Genomic DNA, 25101 nt, shown 5'->3' on the forward strand with positions numbered 1-25101 from the left:
CGGTGCCGGCCGTCTTGGTGCCGCGGCTCTGTGCAGCCAGCCGGAGCGCCCGGGCGCCGAGCGCCGCCGGAGCTGGCGGGCGGAGGTTGAGCGAGCCTGCCGAGGAAAGTGCTTCAGCCAGTGCTCTCTCTTCTCTTTCTCGCAGGCTTGGCGAAGGCTTAAAAGCAGAGCTTATTGGCCGGCGGCACGACTCGAGCAAGCGCGGAGGCAGGCGAGGCAAGAGTCGGCGGGCGGGGCTGGCGCATGGCAAGTCGCACAGGGCTGAAAACTCGTGCAGCATAGCAAAAGCTGGCGAAGGAAAGAGAAGAAACAACCCTCTAATTCTAAAACTACAACTACTACACTAAAAATATATACAACTACAACAAGAACTGAACTAACTAACTAAACTATCTAACTAGAGAACTATGGAGAAACACTAGGTTGTGGGAGTAAGAGGTATGCCATTGTTCCAACTGGCCTGCACGGGCGGGAGGAAGAAGGGACTGAGGAGGACGGGGGGCGGTATATATATACGCCGCCGCGCGCGGCGCCAGCCAGGGCGCCACCCCCGCCCGAGTTGCTAGGCTAAAAAAAAAAAGAAGAGGCACGCGCGCGCCGCACACCACACACATGGGATGGAGGAGGAGCAATCACTCGAAGAAGAACCAGAAAGCAACACAGACCTCATTCTCCCAGAAGGATAAATTTCCAACCAATTAGAGGAATAACAAACCACAAAAAGGAATTGTCCTAATTCTGACTGAACCTAGGAACAGGGATTAAACTCAACTTTGCATTGACCACAACTGCTAAGCAAAGACATAGTTTAAGTGACAGTTGAAGTCCCTGAATAATGAACATGCCCAAGCTACCAGCAATTTCTTTAAAAGCTTTCCCCTATTCACAATATCATTTCAGTCTTGTGTGGTTGTGTTTCAACAAGCTCTGTGCCAGCTAAATAAAAACCATCAGCTAGAGTCTGATAGCTGAGACATTAGCGACTTCCTCTTCGGGTTGACCTAATGTGTACCATCATGTTACCGATGATGCTGTGATCTGTACTCTCTCTATGATCTCATCCAGCAGTCCCATGCATGTTAGGCAGTGGGACATACAACATGAAACTCTGGAGATCATTTAGGTGAAGATGAGCAAATGCCCATAATCACCCTTTGTGCCCTCCATTTCCATAATGAACACAGCATCTTGAGAGAAGCCACATAAGGGATGTGGCCTTGTCCGCATCATCGTATGATCAACGGGTCAAAGGCTGTAGAAAGGGTCTAACAATCTGCAAGGATATTTTTTGTTTTTGTTCTTTAGCAAGGGATAAACTATCACATTAACCAAGATTGTTTCAATGCTACAACATGACCTAAAGTTGGACAAAGAAGCAGTTTGCATTTAGAGCTGGTTTTAAAAGCAAGAAAGTTCCAGAAGTGGAATTACCCTGATCTGGGCGAAGCTAGTGGACTGGCCTATCCTCCTGTTAGAGTGGAAGGGGGAAAAAGCAGTATTTATAATAGAATGTGAAAGACGCGAGAGTCAGATTTTAAGTTTTACCACTATTCCTCTCTTTTTCCATGCAGTTTTTCCTACTTTCTTCCCCCCAACCCCCAAAAAAGAAGCTGTCAGTCTGGCTCACCACAGTTATAATGAACTGTGATGCCAGAAAATTTCAACAAACTCATGGAAAAAGTCCAGGAAGCTTTAAAATAAACAAATAAATACATAAAATAAAATAAAATATATCTATATGTACACATACATAAAATGAAATGTCCCCTGGACTGAAATCTGTCTTTTCACCTTCATTCACATACAGTTCCATGAGACACGCTCTCACATAAATGTGCATTCTATGGAAGGCAGTTACTTTGAATTCTGATGCCAACCTTCTAAGGGGAGGGAAGAATTCATTAAGTAATAGAAAGGGACTAAGCCAGACTGAAATAGTTACTGGGCAAGATCAGCAACTCTGACCAAACCTTTTTCTTGGACATAGTTTAACAAAAAGATTTCTGGGCAGATAATCACTTGGCATTTTCCAACCTATAATCGTGTTTAAAAAACGTATTCTGGCTTCCTTGAGATATGTCATGGGAAGCTTAATATGAAGGGGCTCTGAAAGCTTGACAATATTATCAATATGAACTCCTGGAGCACTGACAAATGCTTAAATTAAGTCATCCGTTTTTATTCTTAATTTTTTCTTAAATAAGTGGTTTCTCTGACTCTCACATGTTAGGACCCTATTTGTTTGTTGTACATCCAGCTAACCCTGAAAGAAAGAGAGGGAAATGTGTTGGACTGAGGACAAAATGTTTAATGTCTCTAAGACCATGTCCTGCCTAATCAGGAAGGAATTTGGAAATGAATTCTGGGGCTTCTCTATGGGGCAGCTCCCACTTCCTGGCTTGATTCCCTATTGCCCCTTTGTAAGGAAGGAGGGACAAAAGAGATTAGAACCATGCAGGATTCTGTCACTGAAAGGATGCCAGCAACCATTTTCCCATCCTCAGGGCAAACACCTACACTGTGATATACTGATATGATTTATGGTCCAGGCATTGCAACAACAGGAACAAATTATGAATGCGTGAGGAGCCATCCCTGTTGCTTTGTTTCAAACTACAAATTAGGTCCTTGATATTTAATTATGAAAATGTTTGAAAAACTGAATCCCATGCTGGGCAGCAGAGTTTGATCTTAGTGTCCAAAATGATTCTGGGGAAAATTCTGACAATGCTGCATTGATTAAAGAGGACTTTTCTGTGAAAAACTCTGGGGCAATAGCTGGCAATCTTTTAGATAGTCTTTTTTTGAGAACTGGCTTCTGGGGGCAAAGAAGAATAAAAAAAATTGTGCTGAAAGATTATCAGCATCTATATGCAACACTAGTGTTGTTATTTTTTGGAAGGGAGGCCAGAGAGGCGAGTAAGGAATATGAGAAAAAGTAATTTGAGTGGACACACCAGAAACCACTGTATGGGACTCATTACCAGGTAATTTTAAACCACTTTTCCATTCAAACTAAATATAGGAGAACAATGGGAAGTTTTAAGACAAGACAAGCAAACCAAAATAGGAAGAATGCTAAAAACAGATGTACTCACTGTTATATTAATTTATTTGCCAACTACACACTAACCAAAATCACTCATATAAAAGGTATTATGTTTATGAAACCACAGATATGGTTTCCATATATTTTCTGCTTTACTAAATCTCCCACATTCATCAGTTTTGAAGACTACTTCTTCACTTCCTACATCAAAATACATAGGCTACAAATGAAACATTAAAGAAAGTTGCAGGTATTTCCCTGGTAGCAATTAGCATCACTAGTCAACTATAGATACTGTAATCCAGGTGAGATAGTGGTGCAATTAACATAAGAGACTAAGAAAAGGGTAAAAGAAGTAGGGAGAGTCTTAAAAAACGAGTCTATAAGGGTACGTCTTCACTACAAAAAGGGTGTGTTTTTAATCGGGTAAATTAACCTACATTAGCTAAATTCAAATTAAAACAGCAGTGAAGACATGGCAACTCAACTTTTAACTCAAGTTCGCAGCTTGAGTTCAACCCCAGGCTCTCCCTATAAGCTTTAAATTGAGCAGCACACCCAAGTTATAAACCAAATTGCTTTATTTTTCCTGTTTTTTTTTTAACCCAAGTTTGCAACACACCTAAATTTCGCAGCAAAGACTGCACCCGTGCTCAACAGTTTCATTCGTTCTGTGGATAGCACTGGTGGAGTTGCACTGTGTTAGGCCAATAACAGGAGAACTTCTGAAAATGCTGTGAAAACAAGGGCCTTACTGATTTGCCAAGTGGACTGCCTTAGTATGTTTGCAACATACAGCATCTTTACAGCCTGTCAAATGACCCAATCACATTCACTACAACTGACATGCTTGAAATTGTTCATTCACAACATTTTTTTGATGACAATTGGCTTTTTATAACAAACTTTTACAAAAAGCTTTTGTTTCTTTTTTAAAAAAATCCTTTTCCTTTATTCCTTTCTGCTTCCTGTTGCCACTTAAACTTTTTTAAATTTCCCCAACTTTGAAAAAGTTACAGAATGGAAAAATTAAAACTAACTCTGCCATACAGAACAGCAAAAAATAAAAAACCACACACAGCCTGAACAGTTATTTTTATTGTGGCAATAAGGGGGAAAAAAGGTAGAAAGGGGAAAACCCCAAACATCTGAAATTACAAAAAATCTGAACTTTTAGAAAAATATTTCACAAACAATTGTTCTGTTTCAAAGCCTATAACAATTTTTTGTGACATTTGTGACGGATTGGAGCCCCCTTTCGGGGTGCCACTGGATGTGCTAGGGTCCCACTGAGCCCGCCTCTCCTACCAGCCTGCGTTTCCCTTGCACTGTGTTCCTGTGACGGGCCCTCAAAGCTCCTTTCCAGAACACATGCAGGCAGGGACATACCCAGCTATAGAATCACAGAATCTACGATCAGCTCTCTGTGGGAGGACTCAGCTAGGGGACGCCCAGCACTCCTGTACACACACTCTCTGGAGTGTGAACCCAAAATTATATTGTATTGCTCTGTACAGAGAGATCTGTACCATGCAAGCTCATAAAAAAATCGCTCCCTCTCTCAATGTGGAGGGATATATGCATAGCTTTTAACCACCCCAGAATAGAATTATTGAAACAAAAAAATAAAAAAAAAAAAAAAAGTTAAAAATTAAGTGATATTAAAGAATAACAAAAAAAAACAAAAAAGAGCATAAAGCAAATAAAAGCAAAAACAAAAACTAGGCTTAGGACATTAAAAAAAAAGAAAAAACATATAAACATCTCTCACCTCAAATGTTGTTTTCAAGGTTTGTTTTTGTTTTTAAAAACTACTTAACTGCACTGCAACTTTCAAAGCTAAATTCTTCTTCTCATTTTCTTTCTCTCTGGGCCTGTCCTTTCCCCCCCCAGTCTTCTCAGATTTCTTACCATAGTCACTGGCAAGAGTGTGATGAAAGTGCCTTCCCCCCTCTTTAAAAATAAATTTTTTCCATAATTTGGGAATTTTTGTTTTTTTTTCCCCCCCCCCCCACCCCCACCCCCACTTGAAAAAAGAAGATGGGGGGGGGGGATGGTCTACTGTGACACAACACCCTCTACCTGACCTGCAAAGCAGCAACCTAAGAAGAACTGTACTGTCTTGAATCCAAGTACACACACAGTTGAGTTGGTTACATAGTCAATATTATAACTCTAACTTCAGAATGGATACACATACAACAAATTGGATAATCACATTCAGCAAATCATAACCTTTCCAATGATATCTCACATTACCTATCTTGCATAAAACATCTTACTTATGCCATATTCATATTATAAAAATATTTTTATGAAGAATATGGGGTGCAGCATCACAACATTGTTTTCCATGTTTTGACCAGTTCTAACAATAAAGTCTATTGCTTGAAACTGATTCTTTTTCTTTGCTGTTTTAAATATGGAAGTAACTGAAGGTCATCACCATAATGTGGTTGTTCAAGTGCACACGAAATTCATTTATAAAAGCACACAAAATGAAAGAAAGTTTCCTATTGGGTGGAGACACCATACCTTTCCTGTTAGGCCTTGTCTAGCCCCCAAAAATGTGCCAATACAGATAAAATGGTGCAACTCCTCCCACTTTGGACATAGTTATACCTGTATAAAGGTGCTTATACAGGCATAAGTTGCGTATAAAGGTGCTTATACAGGTATAGCGTATCCCTATCAATTTAGAGAAATAAGCTATACCAATAAGGCACTTTTATACTGACATACCTGCACCCATATTTTACCAATTTAACTTTCAGTGAAAATCACACACCTAACCAAAATAGTTAAATTGGTATCCCCCCCGCCGCCAAAATGGTTACTAACCTTTCCGTAACTGTTGTTCTTCGAGATGTGTTGCTCATGTCCATTCCACGTTAGGTGAGCATGTGCCGTGTATACCGTTGCCGGATATTTTTCCCTCAGTGGTGTCCGTTGGGCTAGCTCTAGCACTCTCTGATGCCATGTGCTCATCCACCAGTATAAGGGTCCTGGCTGGTCCTATACCCTCTCAGTTTCATTTTCCCAGCAAACTCCGACAGAGGGGCAGGAGGATGGGTCATGAAATGGACATGTGCAACACATCTCAAAGAACAACAGTTACGGAAAAGTTAGTAATTGTTTTTAATTCTTCAAGTGCTTGCTCGTGTCCATTCGACGTTGGGGCTCTGAAAGCTTGACAATAGTCTCAGAAAAAAGTCTCAGAAAAAAGTCTCAGAAAAAAGTCTCAGCACCCAACAGTTCCGCCGAGCTGAACTAGGATAGTCGGTCTAAAAACAAAGGGCGGGGGGCAGGATTCAGTATAGGAACTGCTGTAACGCCCTCAGATGCCCCTTCAAAAGTTCTGCTTGGGGCCTCCCAGTTATCTGTGGAAGCCTAGTAACAAGGTTGAGATGAAAGTGGATGGTTGCTATTCTTATAACCTCTGCTCTTGGCAAGGTGGTGGAGCTGAGAAGTGGGCTGGTTGCTGAGATCAGAAATGCTTCCTCAAAGCTGCTGGAGAGCAGAGGCCTTGGGATTTGAGGGTAACTCTGGAATCTTTCAAGCCATGGAGTTTCAAATCCATCTGTTCAGAGAAGAGGGAGGTTCTCTCAAACGGAAAATCCTGAATGGATTGTTGAACCTCCGGTGTCAGCCCCAAGATTTGGAGCCAGGAGCACCTTCTCAAGACCACAGCCGATGTCATTGTTCTGGCCACTGTGTCAGCTGTGTCTAGGGTCACCTGGAGGAAGACCCTGGCTATGGTCTTTCTTCCTCCATCAGAGCAGAGAACTCTTGCCTGGACACCTGGGGAAGCGACCCCTTAAACTTTGCCATTGAGTCCCAGACGCTTTAGTCAGACCTCCCAAGCAAGGCCTGCTGGTTGGAGATGCAGAACTGTAACCCTCCAGTAGAATAAATCTTTCTACCAAACAGGTCCAGCTTTGAGTCCTTTGGCTTGGGGAGGTCGCACCTTGCTGTACCTGCCAGTCTCTTTTGTTGGCTGCTGTGACCCCAAGGGACCTGGGAGGGGGATGAGAATATAGGTATTGATACCCCTTGGCAGAACATAGTACTTCTCCGCTTTTTTTGAAGTTGGGGGCAGAGACAAAGGGGTCTGCCATAGGGATCTGACTGGATCCATAATGGCCTCGTGAAGGGATAGGGTCATCTTCGATGGGGCCACTGTGGTCAAGATGTCGATAAGGTTGTGTGAGGACTCTTTAGGAACCTTCACCTCTAGCCCCAAGTTAGAAACCACCATTTTCAATAGCTCCTGGTGAGCTCTAAAGTTGTCCTGCAGTGCCAAGCTGTTTGGTCCTGACACAGCTTCGTCTGGGGAGAAGGAGGCAGCCTGCACCATCAGGGGGCCTTCCTCCTCTTCTTCTGCAGTAACCACATCACACATGCCTAAGTTCTGAGCGTCGGTACTGGGCTTGGTACTGGAGTCCAAGTTGGGTGCCAGATGGTGTGGCGGAAGGGTCCTTTTCTTGGGCACCACTGAGTAAAATGTCTGGAAGGCAGTCCCTGTCTCGGGGGAAAATCTCACAGATTCCAAAATGGCCATTGGACCTGCATAAGTCACTGGCCTCTGCACCAGAGGAGGCACCTGCACAAGGATCTGGTGGGATGTCAGCCTGTGGAGACCCTGGAGATGTGGTATCAGGAGAGTCATCAGTTCCCTGGCTGCTGCGAAGGCCTTGGGTGGACCGCATCACAATCCCATTGGTGCCACAATGTCCACTTATGGAGCGTGGGTGGAGGAATGGTGTAATGCAGGTCACACTCCTCTGGACTCCCCTTACTTATCCTTCCTCAGTTCTGTGGAGTGTCCCCTCTTGGTCCGTTATTTCTTGTGCTTCTTTCTCAGCATAGGTGAAGGCAAACAATGCCGAGAAACCTATGCTGCCGGAGGAGCACTCCGCACTGATGTCAAGGTATTCAGTGCCAAGTCCAACTGTCTTGGCTCTGATGCTGGTCTGAGCGTGGCTTCCATCAGGATAGCCCTTAGTCTAGCCTCCTTGTCCTTTTTTGTATGAGGCTTGACCTCATGGCAGATCTAGTAACACTCTCATATGTGGGTTTCCCTCAGACACTTCAGACAGCTGGAGTGTGGGTTGCTCACTGACATGGGCTTGCTGCAGGAGGCACAGGGTTTGAAGCCCAGAGATGGGGGCATGTCTGGCCCTAGGGATGGACGATGCCCCTCTAAGCTACATTAGGGAGTCTAACTATATACACTACTATGAAAGAAGAAACCTGAAGGTAACTAAATTCGAGAAAGAAAGGAGGGAATAATAGCACCACTGACTGAACGCCTTGCTGAGGCAAGAGAAGTTGTTCTAACAACCACCATGGGCAGTAAGAAGGAACTGAGAGGTGTGGGGCCAGCTGGGCCCCTTATACCAGCACATGAGCGCGCAGCATCAGAGAGAGCTAGAGCTGGCCTGACAGATAACACTGAGGGAAAAATCTCTGGCAACTGTGCAAGTGGCGCACACGCACCTAATGTGGAATGGACATGCACAAGCACTCGAAGAAGAATGAGTGTTTAGACCAGGCCTTAGAATGGAATGTTAATAAGCATTTATTTAATGAAACACTAGATTTCAATCACGGGCTACAGAGGATTCTGTGTTCATGATCTCCCCCTGCACAACCCCCTAATTACGTAAATGATGGTCAGAGAGGTTTGCTCTCTAAGAATGAGTTCTCCTTGCAAACAATAAGGATAGTGCAAGATCCAGAAGCTCTTATAATTGTTTTTAACAAACCAACCAACCAACACCACAGACTAAGGACTTCATGTTCATAATCCCAGTGGACTCTTACTGAAGACCAGTAAAACCTCAAACTGTCATTAAGTCTGACAGGAATATGTCAGTCAAGAAAAAGGGTCTTGGTTCTACTGCATATTCATTTTAGAAGTCTGCTGGGTATACACAAGGAATACTTGGGCTATCACACTAACCTACAGCACTTTTTCATAATGTTATGCTTGGACATATATACTACAAATGCCTATGCGTAAGGTCACCTGGAAGGAGAAGGGGTTATCTTATATTAGAACTGAAAGGCTCTGCAGCTACAGGAACAAGTGATATGTTATGGTAGATGATGGAAGTATAAACATGAATAATAGCAAAACAATAACAGAAAAAAAGTGAGAAAAAAATAATGCCTTTAAAACTATTTTTTTCATGCAAAAACTGTAATTGAGAAGCCTTCATGACTGAATGTTATGGTTAAGAACAGCTGGCAAATGTTGCCAGAAGTCAGGACTAACATCAGCTGCAAGAATTAAGTTCTGCAGAATTTAATTTGGTATGTTAAAAAAGACTCACATTTTATATTTGTATTTGATGGCCCTGTTTCTGTCACTGCCTCTATCCGAGTGCACAGCCTGGTGACTGCAGCCAGTGACTGAACCTTCTATAGGGCTGCAGTGCTGTGAGTAACACAGTATATAAGCTTTGCTAATATCCACTGGTGATAAGTTACATTTCTGACGCTCATCCAGGGAAGTATACCTGTTAACTTCGCTTTAGATGGATTCTATTACAAAGTGAAAATCTTGGCAAGAACTGGGGTGAGACTTGCCCCACTTGTCTGGGTCCCTTTCCCATCCGGCCAACTGGGCAGACTTTTTAGTTCATTATCACCTCATCAGTGTTTCTGTCAGCTGCCAACAGTGAAAAAGACAAGCCACTTACTAATTCCTGGCCTTTCTGCCTCCTGTCAAGCAACAGTAAATCGAGAACAGATGGATGCTCTTTAACCCCCTACATCCAATTGCCCTCTCTAATCAGTCCAATCAATCCAATCAACTCAGAACAAGGAATGACTGACGGACACTAGATATACCACCAAAAAGGCACCAGAAAAGCTGTTCAAGAGCTTCATTGTTACAAGTCAGAGCATGAAGAGAACAAGAACACTGACCCACCTTTGATATACTAATGATGAGAGAGACAGTCTGGCAAGTGCACTAAGTTTAGCAGGTAAAACAGCAGGAGGGATCTTCCGGTGAAAAGGGGGAAAACCAGTGGATGAAGGGATTATGTGATGTGGGGAGATAATTAACCATTCAGGATCCCAATTAAGGGGTTGTTTTATTATGCAGGCTAGAAATGAAGAGCAGCAGCCCTTCAATCTCAGCAAACTTTGTTTCTTTTCTCTTTTTAAGTGGGTACAATTCCTTAATCTTCCCCAGGGTATAGCTTTGCCTTGGCTGGTTCTTGCCTGCATTCCAAAGTGTTCTGCTTTATTCATGCAGTCAGGACAGAATATAGGCTTGTAATGTAAAGCTTGGACCAGTGGGGAATGTTCCTAGGTAGGCAGCTCTTGTATTGGGGCAGCACATCAAGAGGATTTCTTCTACCTTTCCCTTTCCTGGCACATTTAATTAGCAAGGTCTAAACATTGCATGTGAAATATTTCTACAGTCTGAATATGGCAAACTGTAGGCAGTGGAAATAGAGGTTTGCTATGTACAGACCTTCCATAGCATTTTAATTATCCTGACATATTTCACAAGACATTAATAATAAAAATACTACTATTTTGCACTTCTCTAGTCTTGCATCTAGAGACCTCAAAAAAGCTTTACACACATTAATGAATGAAAGAAAACATTCACAGAAGCTATATGGCAATGCAGTATTATCTTCATTTTACAGATGGGGAAACAGAAGTTCCAAGGTGGTAAGTGACTTGGCCAAGGTCACACAGAGAATCTGTAGTAGTACTGGGAACAGGATTGAGAACTTCTCTCTTTCAGTCCTGGGTTTTAACCACCAGACCATGTTTCTGCTTAATTAAAAAGAATAGCAAAGGACTTTCATCATTTTGATGTTTAATCATAGTTGAGAGGTCCACTGGGGACTCTCTACACAGCTTTGAATCCTGCTGTTTTACTCTTACTCATACTGGGGCACCATAATTTTAAAAAGATAAACAAGAATAAGTTCAAAGGACAGTAACAGAAATGATAAAACATTTGGAATAGTAAGGAATATGGCTAGGGAAAGTTCAAATGTGAGTACAGCCGTGGATAAGGCCATACCTCTAGATTCATATTTCTGGATTTCTATGTTGCCTTGGATACAGATGACCATGGAACCAACCCTACTGTCCTAGATCAGACACATGGCAGGAATTGCATTGATCACACTGATGGCTTCAATCATACTTCTCAGACCATGCTTACAGCATTATGATGGGCACCTGCTATTAGCCTCCAGAGGTCTCACCTGTGAAATCTCACAGGTATCCATCCTCTCCTTGATCCTCTTCAACACCTATATGAAATCATGGGGTGGGGGAAGATAGTGAAGTGGTTGTGAAACAGCATGAACTAAAAAGCCAGAAACACACAAGTGACATCCTGCCCTATATTACCTTCACATCAGATATAAGCAGCGACAAACCCCTGCTATTCAAGGGCTAGACTGAGATCAGCAGTTGGATGAAATGCAGCTGATTAAAGCTGAATCCTGGAAAAGCTAAGGTGATGTTGGTGGGGATAAGGAAACATTTAAAAATACTCACCACCTTTATAAACACTACTCTCCATTGAGAGCATCTGAGCTCATATTAAATTAGTCCGCAGTCTTGGTGTCCACTTGGACCCCGCACTGCTTACAGTTTTCCCAGTAGCCATGGTTATAAAAAACATCCCGTCAATAGATGGATAGTAAGATAACTGTGTTCCTTCCTGTTGGATTTGGACTTAGCCATGGCAATCCATGCATTTATGACATCTAGGCTTGATTACTGTAATTCTCTGTACCTAGATATGAAACCACTAACCTTAAAAAAGTTAAAATAGATTTAGCACACAACAGCTCATCTTCTCAGGAACTTTCACTGCTTAAAGCACATCACTACATTGCTCTGCTCTCTTACCTGACTCTCCACTGAATACTAGTTAAAATTCAAAATTATACTCATCTTCAAAGCTTTCAGTGAGGCAGGCCCACATATGATCATGACCTCAATGACAACTATGTTCTTCTGGAATAACAGAATTGGCAGTGTGATGCTGGTAGACCAGGTGAGAGCTCTTGCCAACAAGGCTTTAGGCCTCTGCAGGCACTGACAGATTCACTGCTGGAAACCAGTCTGTTTCACCTGTGTGCTAATATGGTTAAGATGGTTTAGTGTTTAGACTTTATGAAATGCTTGTAAATTGCTGCCTGCATTAATCTCACAATGACTTTATCATGTGCTATATGGTAATATTTAAGTTTTTGCTTTTTTAACAGTAAAAAATGTTTGCTCTGAAATTGACAACCAAGTCAGAAGGGATCATCTCTTGCCTTTCAAGAAGACCTATCAAAACTAAATGTGCCATTGTGGGACATCACAATACAAAGACTTTGTTAATTGCCCCCTCACAATCATGAAGAGGCTACATGCAAAAGGGCTTGTCCCATCAGCTTGAATTCTGGAAGAAGGAAATAAAAATTGCTGACAATAGCTTTCACAGGGCCAGAGCGATGGAACAGAAGCAGAGATCCCCAGGGTCAAGCTGGGTTAGCCCTAAAAGACATTCAGTGTTGACAGATTACTACACTCTGTCACCTTTTGAAATCATAGACTAACTTATTTGCTTATACATGTTTGTCTGTTTTAACCTTATAACAACGCTCTCATTTTTTTCTTAGTTAATAAATCCTTAGAAAGTTTACCATAAGAATGTCTACAAGCATTGCCTTTGATGTGAGATTTAAGATATAAATTGACCTGGGGTAAGTGACTGGTCTCTTGGGACCAGGAGCCATCTGAATATTTTGTAATCTTTGGTGTATAGCGACCATGGTAAGACTGTTATAGTGCTTTAGAAGTTCACATCTGTTGCTGGGTTGTTGAAATCTAATTATAGAACACAACCATTTTGGGGTCTCTGCCCTGATTTTTGACAGTCTGCCTGAGATTGGCACTCGTGGTCATGAGCCATTGCAGACAAAGTGACAAGTCACCTCTAGTGCAAGTCTTGTGTGTGAATGAGAAAAGAGGTCTCTTGGTAACTGGTCCAGGAATTTGGCACTTGCTCCCAGAAGATATGAAGATACAAACCTTTGCACCTTTAGAATAAAACAGAAACACTACTCCTTCAAACTAGCCTTTCCCAAAACACTCTTATAATGAACAAAATGGACAACAAAAAAAGGACAAAAGCCCCAACCCCAATTCCTGGTGACTGTTCAAGAGCGTGCGTGTGTGTGAGAGAAATGTTTTGCTGTGTTTACTTAATCATTTTGTGAAGTGCTCAGACACCATGGGGAAAATTTTGTCAAGTGCTTAGATAGCATGCTGATGGGTGTTGTATAAGATCCTCAATAGAGGAAGAAAGAATTAGTTTGAGAAAAGATTACCTAAGGGAGAGAAAATGTCTGTCTAACACATACAAATCTTACAAAGAGATAGGGATCTCTTTTTCTCAGTTAAATGGTAATGGACTTAAGCTGTAGCAGGTAGATTTAGATTGAATATTAGGGAAAACTAAGTACAGTTTGGTGATGGAAAGAGCTATCAAGGAATACTGTGGACTCACCATCACTGAAGATGATGAAGGCTAATCTTGAGCCAGATACTAGGGATGCTTTAGGAATAAATTAAGACAGTCTTTCTGCAACATTGGAGGATGGAATAGGTTCATCAAAAATCTCTTTCAATCACTAGGATTCTAGTCACAGATATTGTGCGGGAGTGGTGTGAGAACCAGTGCTGTGGGATAAGACATTGCAAAGCATATGGGAAAGTGTGCAGTCTGAAATATGTGATGAGAACAGTGAATCCTATTCCCTGTGGAATACTGATTGAAACCATAGTACAGAACAGAATTATCAGACACGTAGGTAAACACGGTTGTGACGTTCTGTATCTCGGAGAAATACCCTGTACCCCCATATTCATCCTTATAAATGATTGTGTGGTATCCAATGCAAAGTTTGTCATGTTGGGTGTCTTCGGAAGGCTCATGATGCACAGAGCATCGTTGTTATAGTAATGTTATAGATTGTAATTTCATGTATATAGTTATGAGGCTAAAAATGTGTCCTCATGGCTTAAAACAAGCCCAGCGAAAATTCTCCAAGAGCAGAGGGGTAGTTCACACCTCATCAGGGCATGTATGGGACAAACCCAGCCCAGCCTCACAGGAACAAAGGACACTGGCCTAGGCAGCAACAAAGGATCTGTTGGACTCTCGAGTGAGTCACCCCCCTTTTCCTTTGGTCAGTTTGGGACTATGATGAGGTAATGCTCACCTGACTCTGAGGGGGGCGGGGAGGCAAAGCCAAGAGGGAAGAAAGAACATGATAAAAGGGAGAGACGTTTGCCATGCTCTTCCTCTCTCTTCCAAACTCCATCTACAGACATCACCGCCAAGTGACTCAAGCGCTGATCAAAGGGGAGAGCCTGGCTGAAGGGCAACCAGCCAGCCTGTGGTGAGAAGCATTTAAGTTTGTAATGGCACTGAAAGTGTTAAGATCAGCTTATAATGCATTTAGCTTGTATTTCATTTGATCAAATCTAACTTGTTATGCTTTGACTTATAATCACTTGAGATCTACCTTTGGTTCAAAAAAGAATGACATATGTCCATGGAGGATAGGTCTATGCGTGGCAATTAACCAAGGTGGTCAGGGATGTAATCACATGCTCTGAGTGTCCCCAGACCTTTTAGTGCCAAAAGCTGGGACTGGACAACGGGGGACGAATCACTTGATAATTACCCCATTCTGTTCATTCCCTCTGAAGCATCTGGAGCTGACCATTGTCAGAAGACAGGATACTGGGCTAGATGGACCATTGGTTTGCTCAAGAATAGCTATTTTTATGTTGCTATGTTCTTATGGACATATAAGTGGATCCAGCTAAAATGAAAATCCTAGCAACTACAATAATGACCACAGTTTGGAATTCAGTGGTGAGTGATGAGGAGAAATATTCAGAAATTGCAGAGTTTAGGCATATTAGAAAAACAGCTATTACCAATACTTCCTGCCTCATATGTAGAACACCTACATACATGTACCTCCAAGTATGCAGGACTTCTCCAGATTACAATTTTTCCTACTCAGTTTTAGCTTTTTTTTTTTTAAAACACAACACAGAATACCAAAAATGGTGGGATAGATCCTATTTACAGTACTTTGCATTAGCTGCCTGGCTAAAAGTCAGCGGTGGGACTCAGACATTATGAACATGTGATCAAATGCTAGACCAATCCTACCACATCTCTGCTTTAAATTACATTTTGGCAAAAACCAGGAAGCAATTTTGTTGCTTCTGAGGTCTCTGGCCATTGGAAAGACTCTGAATACTGTTTTGAGAAGTTTAACCAATTTACCTTAAGATTTAGATGGTATGTGAAGTACTAACACTCACTTGGCTAACCTTGGCTTGGAACATCTCATTAACAGAAGGGCAATTTTAACCTAGTAGTTATCTTTAAGAATGCTTTTTTCAAGAGAAAGTTAAAATAATGCTTTGATAGCCTTATGGTTATGAATTAGGGCAATGTTGGAAAAGGGCATTTGCATTGAATATCCAGTGTTATAATGCTGCACAAGAGACTGACCATTACTCAGATGCAGACAGTGGTAACCTTCTGTAAAGCTGTGAGTTATGGGAGGAGAAACAGCACAGCACATGAGATTTCCCAGTAACACAATACCAATGAGGGTGGAGAGAAGACACGGAAAGGAAACCTGAAAGGCCCTGGATAATCTATATTTATTGAGGAAGATGACATTCTTGCTGTAATATAGTGTAAATTAATAGTTAAATACAGCAGCTAGAAATGTTGCCCTCCCACAGTTTACAGCACTGAAGAACTTTCCACCTGAGCAAAAATCACAAGAAGTTCTTAGACAGAGTCTGTCAGAGTCAGAGCTTTCTCAGTTACCACTGATTTAAACAGATATTGAGGACACTCAACATTTTGAAGGACTGATCCCTATTGCTATGTCTACTGCTTATGGCAGTGTGTAGGGATCAGGCACTATAGGTGTGGTTACATACAGCAATGAAAGGCAGGCTGTTTCCACACTTGTCACTGCGGTGTGTAGCTACACATGGTAGTGAAAGGAACTGGCAGCAGAGAAAGGTTTGGCAGCTCCCCGGTGCAAGAGCCTTTCACTGTAGCAAGGAAAGGCTCCAGCAAGGGGGAGGCAGTGTGACACTACACTGCTATAAATAGTGTGTAGATGTCAGAAGCACTGCTTGGGCATGTAGACAGCCATGTAGGGTATGTATACTGGGGGTAAAGGAGTGTAGGACACTCTACTCTTCTCACCTAAGCATGCCTCACTGTCTACACTACTATTTATACCCAGGCTAACTGGATGTGCAGTGTCTGTACTTTACATGCCACCATAAGTGTAGGTATACCCTAAATTTGCTTGAGGACAAATAGGGGTAACACCAGGCTCTGACTCTACTGCTATTAGAATTCAGACTTTTTTATTTAACAATTCAGAATCCCTGGGCTCTTCATGCTTCTGTGGTATCATAGCATATATTTTTAAATAAAATATGTCTTACATACTTTACAAAGTCTTCTTACGTGGTTTGCTTTCCCAGGAACATTTTCAGCTGGATATGCAGGCAAATTGACAAACACATCTGGTACAGAGGGCAACCTTAAAAAAGTTCCACTGGTTTCAAAGGGTCTACTGTTTCCAGAGATGATGATCTTATTTTTAAAATGGGAACTTCCATTAGAACCAGCAAAATCTTTAAAACCAACAGAACTTTTAAAGTATACTCACTATGCATACAGACACATATAGCAGGATCAGCAATGTCTATATATTATAGACTTTAAGGCCAGAAGGGACCAACCTGGATACATAACTTGATGACTGCATGTTCAATCTGGAGTTTTCCCTTCAAATTGCTCCACATTTCCAGTCAGGTTTGTGGGAATTTTGCTGTGCAATACTGAGTAATCACTAGACTGTGGAGTGTCTGGAATCCCCTCCTCCTTTTGCTTGTTATTTCTTTCCAGTTATTGCAAACAGAAAGCTACATAACTCATACATTAACTAAAATAAACATTTACAGGATACTTGCTCCTGATGTCAAAGTAAACCCAGGGGCTACACTCCCCAGTGATTAATTCAGCCTTAATCAGAACATTGTTTTCTTGAATAAGAAGAAAACACCAAACCCTACAATAAAGTCCCTTAAAACCTGTTTAAGTTTCCACTGAAATACGAACTAGACCTGTGGTATGAACTCACCTCACTTCCCTGTAAATTTAAATCTTAAATTTGAGTTAAACAGCTACAGACAAAAAAGTTTCTAAGTGACCTTCTTTTTAATGCGATGTTTACAGCAAGGATGGTAATCACTGGAAGTCCAATCATTTTGCCCTTTTTGAAATGAACAGTTGTAATATTACAATTGGATTGCCCACCTACTCATCAGTGCAAATGGACTTTTGGTTAAGACACATTACTTGGAATTATAAGACCTGCAGTTAATTTCCGGCTCTACTACAGACAGCCCTGTGTGACTTTGGGAAAGTCACTTAATTGTCCTGTGCTTGTTTCCATGTCTATAAATTAGTGCAATACCTAACTGCCTTACAGTAGTGTTTTGAGGACTATTTCACTTGATGTTTGTGAAGTGCTTTGAGGCTCTTAGGTGAAAAGTGCTACATAAGTACAAAGCACTGTTGAAAAACAATGCTCTAAAACTGAAGAGTGTATCTATAATAAAAATAGCAAACAAGCCTTCCAGGTTGTAAAAGATCTGATGAAAGTAAGATGGACCAAAGTTAACGCAATTCAAGACGAAGAAGGGAACAGTCTTATAGAAGAAAGGGACACCATCAATAGGTGGACAAACTACTGCTCTGATCTATACAACCACCAGACAAATGGAGATCCTAGTGACAGCCCCGTTTCAACAGAGGAGGATGACTTTCCAAAACTACGTGAAAAAGTGGAGACAGCTGTGAAATCACTCAAGAACGGAAAGGCTACAGGTATTGACAACATCCCAGCCGAACTGATGAAATTTGGAGGAGAAATAGTAATAGATGTACTCACCAAAAACTGCAACAAGATCTGGCAGACCGGTGAGTGGCCCTCCACGTGGACAGTCACTAATCATCACACTGCCAAAGAAAGGCAACCTGCAATTGTGTCAAAATTACCGGCCCATAAGCTTAATTAGGCATCCCAACAAAGTGATGTTGAAAGTCATATTGAAGAGATTGAAGCCACAAGCAGATAACATCGTCGCTGAAGAATAGGCTGGCTTTCATGCTGGAAGAAGTACCACAGAATAGTTTTTCAACCTTTGTGTTCTATGTGAGAAGTACTTACAATACCAGCAGGACATCTACCACGTCTTTGTTGACTTCAAGAAGGTGTTTGACGGAGTATGGCACGAAGCTCTCTGGGCAACCATGAAGAAATACAATGTTAGTCATAAGCTTATTCTTACCATTAAACAACTGTATGCCAAGGCCAGCAGTGCAGTTCTCATCAATGGCAAAATAGGAGAGTGCTTTTGCACCACTGTTGGAGTCCGGCAAGGCTGCCTTCTTTCGCCCACACTGTTTAACATCTACTTGGAGCTCATGACTGATGCCCTAGAAGATCACATATGCACAGTCAGCATTGGAGGAGGGAGGGGGCAATCTCAAATCTTCGATATGCTGATGACATTGATGGCCTGGCAGGCAGCAAAGATGAACTTGCCAACCTTGTGAAACGATTGGATGAAATCTCTTTAAAAATATGGCATGGAAATCAGTGCAGAGAAAACCAAGCTGATGACAAACAAACGTGATGGGATCAGCTCACATATCACTGTCAGTGGACAAGCGCTGGAGACAGTGAAACAGTTCAAGTATTTGGGGGCAATCATCACTGATGAAGGATCCAAGGAAGAAATTCGGGCAAGATCTGCGCAAACAGCAGCAGCAGTGGCAAAGCTAAAGCCAATCTGGAGGAATAAGAACATCTCCCTGGAATCCAAACTGAAACTGCTGCATGCATTGGTCATCTCCATTTTCCTGTATGCGTGAGAGACATGGACCTTTACGGCAGAACTTGAATGGAAAATACAGGTAGTAGAGATGAGATGCTGCCATAAAATCCAGGGCATCTCCTACTTCAACCACTTCACTAATGAAGGGGTCTGCAGCATCATCACCCAATACGCTGGGTCATATGAAGACCTCCTCACGACTGTAACAAGATCATCAGGCCTATCCAAGATCATCCTCCAAGATCATCCTTCAAGGGACAGTACAGGGGATCAGAAGAAGAGGTAGACAGAAGAAGAGATGGACTGACAACATAGGAGAGTGGACAGGAATGGACTTCGTGGAGACTCAAGCACTGGCACACAACTGTCAGGGGTGGAGAGAATTGGTTGATTGCTCATAAATGATGGTGCTCCAAGGAGCAATGTGGTTATGGGAGTGATGACGACAACGATGAAGTACAAAGAATCATAACTAAAGTTGAAGGCAAACCAAAACCATAAAAGGGCAGCATGGTTTAAAAACTCTCCCTCAAGCTGAAATACTTCAACACCATTGGGGAAGACGCTATCGTATCACATGTTGGGTTGGCAAGCTGATGCTTGTTGACTACAGACGCTGGGTGCACATTTTGCAAATCACAATGGGCTCTGATTGACTGCTGGAGAAGGCTGTCTGAGAAGCTAGTCACTGGAACTATTTCATAAGAATATTTTAACTCTTTCCTCAAAGCAGAAATTATGGTTAACTTCAAACTAGCAGAATTAGTATGACTTGTAAAGACATGGGTGAAAAAACACAGTTACCTTTTCCGTAACTGGTGTTCTTCAAGATGTGTTTTTCATTTCCATTCCATATTAGGTGTGTGTGCTCACCACATGCACTGGTGCCAGAAGTTTTTCCCTTAACAGTATCCGTAGGGGAGTGGCTCTGGTGCTCTCTGGAGTGGCGTCCACATGCCATGGTATAAGGGGCGCCGCAGGCTCCCCATACCCTCAGTTTCTTCTTGCTGGAAACTCCAAGAGTGGGAAAGGAGGATGGGTTGTAGAATGGACATGAGCAACACATATTGAAGAACATCAGTTACAGAAAAGGCGGCAAAGAGTTCTGTGGCACCTTATAGACTAACAAACGTTTGTTAGTCTATAACAGGGGTTGGCAAGCTTTCAGAAGTGGTGCACCGAGTCTTTGTTTATTCACTCTAATTTAAAGTTTTGTGTGCCCGTAAGACATTTTAACGTTTTTAGAAGGTCTCGTTCTATAAGTCTATAATATATAACTAAACTATTTGTGTATGTAAAGTAAATAAGGTCTTTAAAATGTTTAAGAAGCTTCATTTAAAATTAAATTAAAATGCAAAGCCCCCCGGACCGGTGGCCAGGACCTGGGCAGTGTGAGTGCCACTGAAAATCAGCTTGTGTGCCACCTTCGGCACCCGTGCAATAGGTTGCCTACCCCTGGTCTATAAGGTGCCACAGAACTTTTGCCGCTTTTACAGATCCAGACTAACACGGCTACCCCTCTGATAGTTACAGAAAAGGTAACTGTTTTTTCTTCTTCGAGTGCTTGCTCATGTCCATTCCACATTGGGTGACTCCAAAGCAGTACCCCTGGAGGTGGGTAGGAGTTCACGGATGTGTAGTTGCAACACAGCTCTGCCAAACCCAGCGTTGTCCCTGGCTTGCTGAGTGATGTCATAATGAGCCGTGAATGTGTGAACAGAGAATCACGTTGTGGCTCTACAGATGTCCTGGATAGGGATATGTGTGCCAGGAAGGTCGCCGAAGATGCCTGAGCTCTAGTTGAGTGGGCTCTGACACTTGGGGGTGGCGGCACCCCCACTAGTTTGTAACAGGTCCTTATGCACAAAGTGATCCAACTGGAAATCCTCTGCGAGGACACCGGAAGGCCCTTCATCCTGTCTGCTGCAGCGATGAAGAACTGAGTTGATTTACGGAAAGGCTTGGAACATTCTAAGTAAAAAGCCAAGGCCCTTCGGATCTCCAGTGCGGGAAGACGCCTCTCTTCACTGGTCTTGTGCGGTTTGGGACAGAACACCAGGAGAAGATGTCTTGGTTCATACGGAAGGTGGATACCACCTTCGTCAGGAAGGCCAGGTAGGGCCTCAGATGAACTTTGTCTTTGAGAAAGCCATGTACGGTGGTTCTGAGGTCAAGGCTTTAATTTCAGAGACCCGTTTCGCTGACGTCACCGCTACCAGGAACACGACCTTCCATGACAGGTGGGAAAAGGAGCAGGAACCCAGCTGCTCAAAGGACAGGCTGGTGAGCCTAGAGAGGACCAAGTTAAGATCCCACTGCGGAACAGGAGCCTGTATCTGTGGGTAAAGTCTCTTGAGCTCTCTCAAGAATCTGACCATCATGTCATGGGAACACACTATCTGTCCTTGGATTGGCAGGTAAAAAGCAGAGATGGCTGCAAGATGCACTCTAATGAAAGAGTGTGCCAGGCCCTGGTTCCTCAAATGAAGCAGGGTAGTCCAGGACAACCTGTATGGAAGAATGCGAGGGAGAAATGCCACGCTTGGATGCCCAGCGGGAAAACTTTGTCCACCTGCCCAGGTAAGTCAGTCTAGTTGAGGACTTCTTACTTCCCAGGAGCACCTGCTGGACTCCTTCCGAACAGGTCCACTCCTCTGGGTTCAGCCACACAGCATCCATACTGAGAGGTGGAGGGACTCGAAGTTAGGGTGTAGGCGACTGTGATCCTGTGACAGCAGGTCCGGTTGGTTGAACAGGGGCCAGGGAGGGCCCGCTGTCAGGCTCATGAGCGTGCTGAACCAATGCTGGCGAGGCCACGCCGAGGCAATCACGACAACCTGCGCTTTGTCTGTCTTGATCTTTGCCAGGACTCTGCTGATGAGTGAAATCGGAGGGAACGCGTACATCAGGCTCCCTCATCATGACAGGAGAGGGAGCTTTTGCTCAGATCTTGCCGAGAACAGAACCAATGGCATTTCCTGTTCTGTCTGGGGGTGAACAGGTCCACTTGGGGAGTTCCCCACTTTGGAAGATCATGCAGGCTACCTCTGAATGGAGCAACAACTCACGGTGAGAGAAGAAGTCTCTGCTGAGCTGATCCACCAGTGTATTCTTGACACGGGGGTGCAGGTTCCAGGCAGTGCTTACCGCAAGCAGCTGCCAGAAGCATGCCCTCCCTCCAGCTCTGAGGCGCAGCCAGGCAGCTCTGCGCGCTGCCCTGTCTGCAGGCGCCACCTGTGCAGCTCCCATTGGCCAGGAACTGCAGCCAATGGGTGCTGCAGGGGTGATGCCTATGAACAGGGCAGTGTGCAGAGCTGCCTGACTACGTCTCTGTGTACTATGTAGGAGCCGGAGGGGGGTCATGCCAGCTGCTTCCTGGGAAAGACATGGAGCAGGGTAAGCCCCCGACCCTGCTCCCTGGTGGGAGCTGAGGACCACATTAAATGGTCTGATGTGCTGCATGTGGCCCGCAGGCTATAATCTGCCCACCCCTGGTCTGGTAGGTCGCCCTCGGGTTCACCCTCAAAATGACCATTTGGCCCCTTGCTTGGCACAGGTCGATCCTGACCGGGCAGAGGGTGGAGGTGGGTGGCTCCGGTGTCGCTTGTAGCCCTTGGCTCATTTGTGGGGCTGGTCCCACTGAGGCTAGCTCCCCTGGCCCCGAGGCTGCTGTGGTTTGAACTGCTTACGCACTGGGGCTGGGACGTAAAGACTCAGGGTTTTCAGGGTGGTACGGGAGTACTGGAAGCCATGCAACTTACTGTCCATTTGCGTTACAAATAGGGCTCGGCCATTGAAAGGTAAGTCCCGCATTGACTGCTGAGCCTCAGAGGACAAGCCAGAGAGGAGCAGCCAGGAGGCTTGCCGCAAGGAGATAGCGGAAGCCATGGTGCGGGCAGCAGCATCAGCGGCGTCTGACGCCATCTGGAGGGCTGCCCTGGCCACAGTTGTGCCCTCATTAAGGATCGCTCGGAACTCCTTTTTGGAAGCCTCAGGGAGCGACCCTTTGAACTTGGCCATGGCTTGCCATATTGAAGTCATACCTGCCAAGGAGGGCTTGGTGGTTGGCCACTCTCAGCTGAAGGTTGGAAGACAAATAAATCTTACAGCCAAAGAGATTCAGCCTCCTCACGTCTTTATTTTTTGGGGTGGCCCCAGGTTGCCCTTGCCTTTCTATGTGGCTAACTGCCTCTACCACAAAGGAACTGGGGACAGGGTGGGAGTATAAGTACTCATGCCCCTTGGTTGGCACAAAGTACTTGCTTTTGGCCCTCAGAGACAGAGGCCAAGGAAGAATGGGTCTGCCACAGGGCATTAGTGATTTTAGAAACCCCTTCATCAAGGGGTAGGACTACCCTGGCAGGAGCCGAGGACATCAGAGTCCAAGGGCTCTTCTAGTTCCTCTGCCTGAAGCCCCAGGTTGGAAGCGATCCTCTTCAAAAGTTCCTGGTTCGCTTTGGTGTCATCCTGAGGAACTGGGTGAGGGGGCCCCGTGATATCCTCATCTGGCAATGACAAGGACAATGCTGGTGCCATTGGAACCTCCACGTCCATTGGTGATCCAGTAGCTTGCTCCCCCGGGTCCTTCTGGACCAGTGGGGTCTTACCCCCCGAAGCCTTGAGCACCAGAGGGGGACGGGATACAGGTGATGCTCCCGACACAGATTGGGCAGCCTGGGACGGTTGGGTGAACCCCCAAAGGTTCCCTGGGTACCAGGGCACTGGCCACTGCGCTTGGGACCATGGAACCAGTTTTGGTGCTGTTGATGTTGGCATCACCATAGGTACTGGGGCTTAACAAGCAGTCAGGGAACATCACTCTATGTCAGAGCTGTAAGCAGAGTGGTCAGTACCGGGCGACCAGGAACAGGCAGAGCGGTGGCTCCTGTCTGACCGGTGCCAGTTGCTGCAACCCGAAGCCGACCTGTCTGAGTGAGTCGGGCATCTTGGTCAGGGTTTCGGAGACCGATGGCGTTCAGCGGATCTGTGTGGGACACCCGGTGATCCACGCCCCATGCTGCTGAATCGGTACCAGGATGCCAAATGGGACTGGGAGCTACTATGGGCTGGATGTTGGGAGGAACCTCCTGAGAAGGGTGATCTCCTCCTAGGAGACGGGTGATGACGACCGGGCAATCGGTGGTCTTTGCTCCCCAATCAGTACAGTGATTGGTATTGGCCTTTGGAAACGGTCGGGGCCGGTTCTGGAGATCTTTCTGGGCGGCACGTGCCGCAGAGGGTCTGTGCCAAACAAAATCCTCAATCGGTGCCCCCAGTGCGGGGACCGAAGTTGGCTCCGCTGAGCCTGCCTCTCTAGTCCCGAGGTGTGATGGCTTTGCGCAGGCGAGCGATGGCGGGATGTCCCTCTCGATGAGGAATGGTGCTGCTGAGGTGGGGACACACGCATAGGTCCCAAAGTGGGTTTTCCCTGAGACCAGGGTACCACTGGAGCTGGTGTGGGCGGCACTGGGAGAGTCAGGATCTCCTGAGCTGCTTGAAGGGCTACGGGCATCGATGGCACCTGAAGCTGGTCATGACCGGCACCGCTATCTGGAGTCGCAGGCGAAGTACAGGATGGGCTGCACCATTCGACTTGAGCTGGGGTGTGACTTCCTGAAGGGGGCCTTGAGCTGCCCGGCACAGGTCGTGGCTCACCCCGAGCCCTCTCCTTTCCCTTACGGGAGGTAGGAGATCATCCCTTCACATTCCTGTTTGGCTTCATGACCACAACCGTTGAAGGAGACCGGTGCTAGCTTATGGACGGTGCTCTGTGTGGACTCGGACTGCTGCTCCAGTGCTGGAGTGAGTGCCGACTCCATTAGGAGTGCCCTTAATCGAGTTTCGTACTCCTCCTTCGTCCTAGGTTTAAAGGACTTGCAGATATGGCACTTGTCGCTTACATGCCCCTCGTCTAAGAACCTTAGGCAGCTGGTATGTGGATTGCTGACTGGCATAGGGCTTAAAGCCTGGGGACTGGGGCATACCCCATCCCCTGGCTGAGTCACATTTGGGACTAATGAAGGGTTGAAAACTACTACTAA

General features: G+C 44.5%; 1 protein-coding gene across 12 annotated transcripts in view; it reads right to left on the reverse strand.

The window, feature by feature from the left end:
• Window positions 1–25101, reverse strand: part of ERC1 (ELKS/RAB6-interacting/CAST family member 1) — a 562177-nt gene that overhangs the window by 157699 nt on the left and 379377 nt on the right. The window contains exon 17 of one of the 12 annotated variants that reach the window (XM_039546796.1): window positions 11322–11343. The exons of the other annotated variants lie outside the window; for them this stretch is intronic. Within the exon in view, the coding sequence (XP_039402730.1) occupies window positions 11337–11343 (7 nt within the window). The 3' untranslated portion in view covers window positions 11322–11336. Of the gene's footprint in view, window positions 1–11321; window positions 11344–25101 lie in introns of those variants that run through there. 12 annotated transcript variants of the gene reach the window in all.

Source organism: Mauremys reevesii, linkage group 1, assembly GCF_016161935.1.
Source record: "Mauremys reevesii isolate NIE-2019 linkage group 1, ASM1616193v1, whole genome shotgun sequence".
Taxonomy (NCBI): domain Eukaryota; kingdom Metazoa; phylum Chordata; order Testudines; family Geoemydidae; genus Mauremys; species Mauremys reevesii.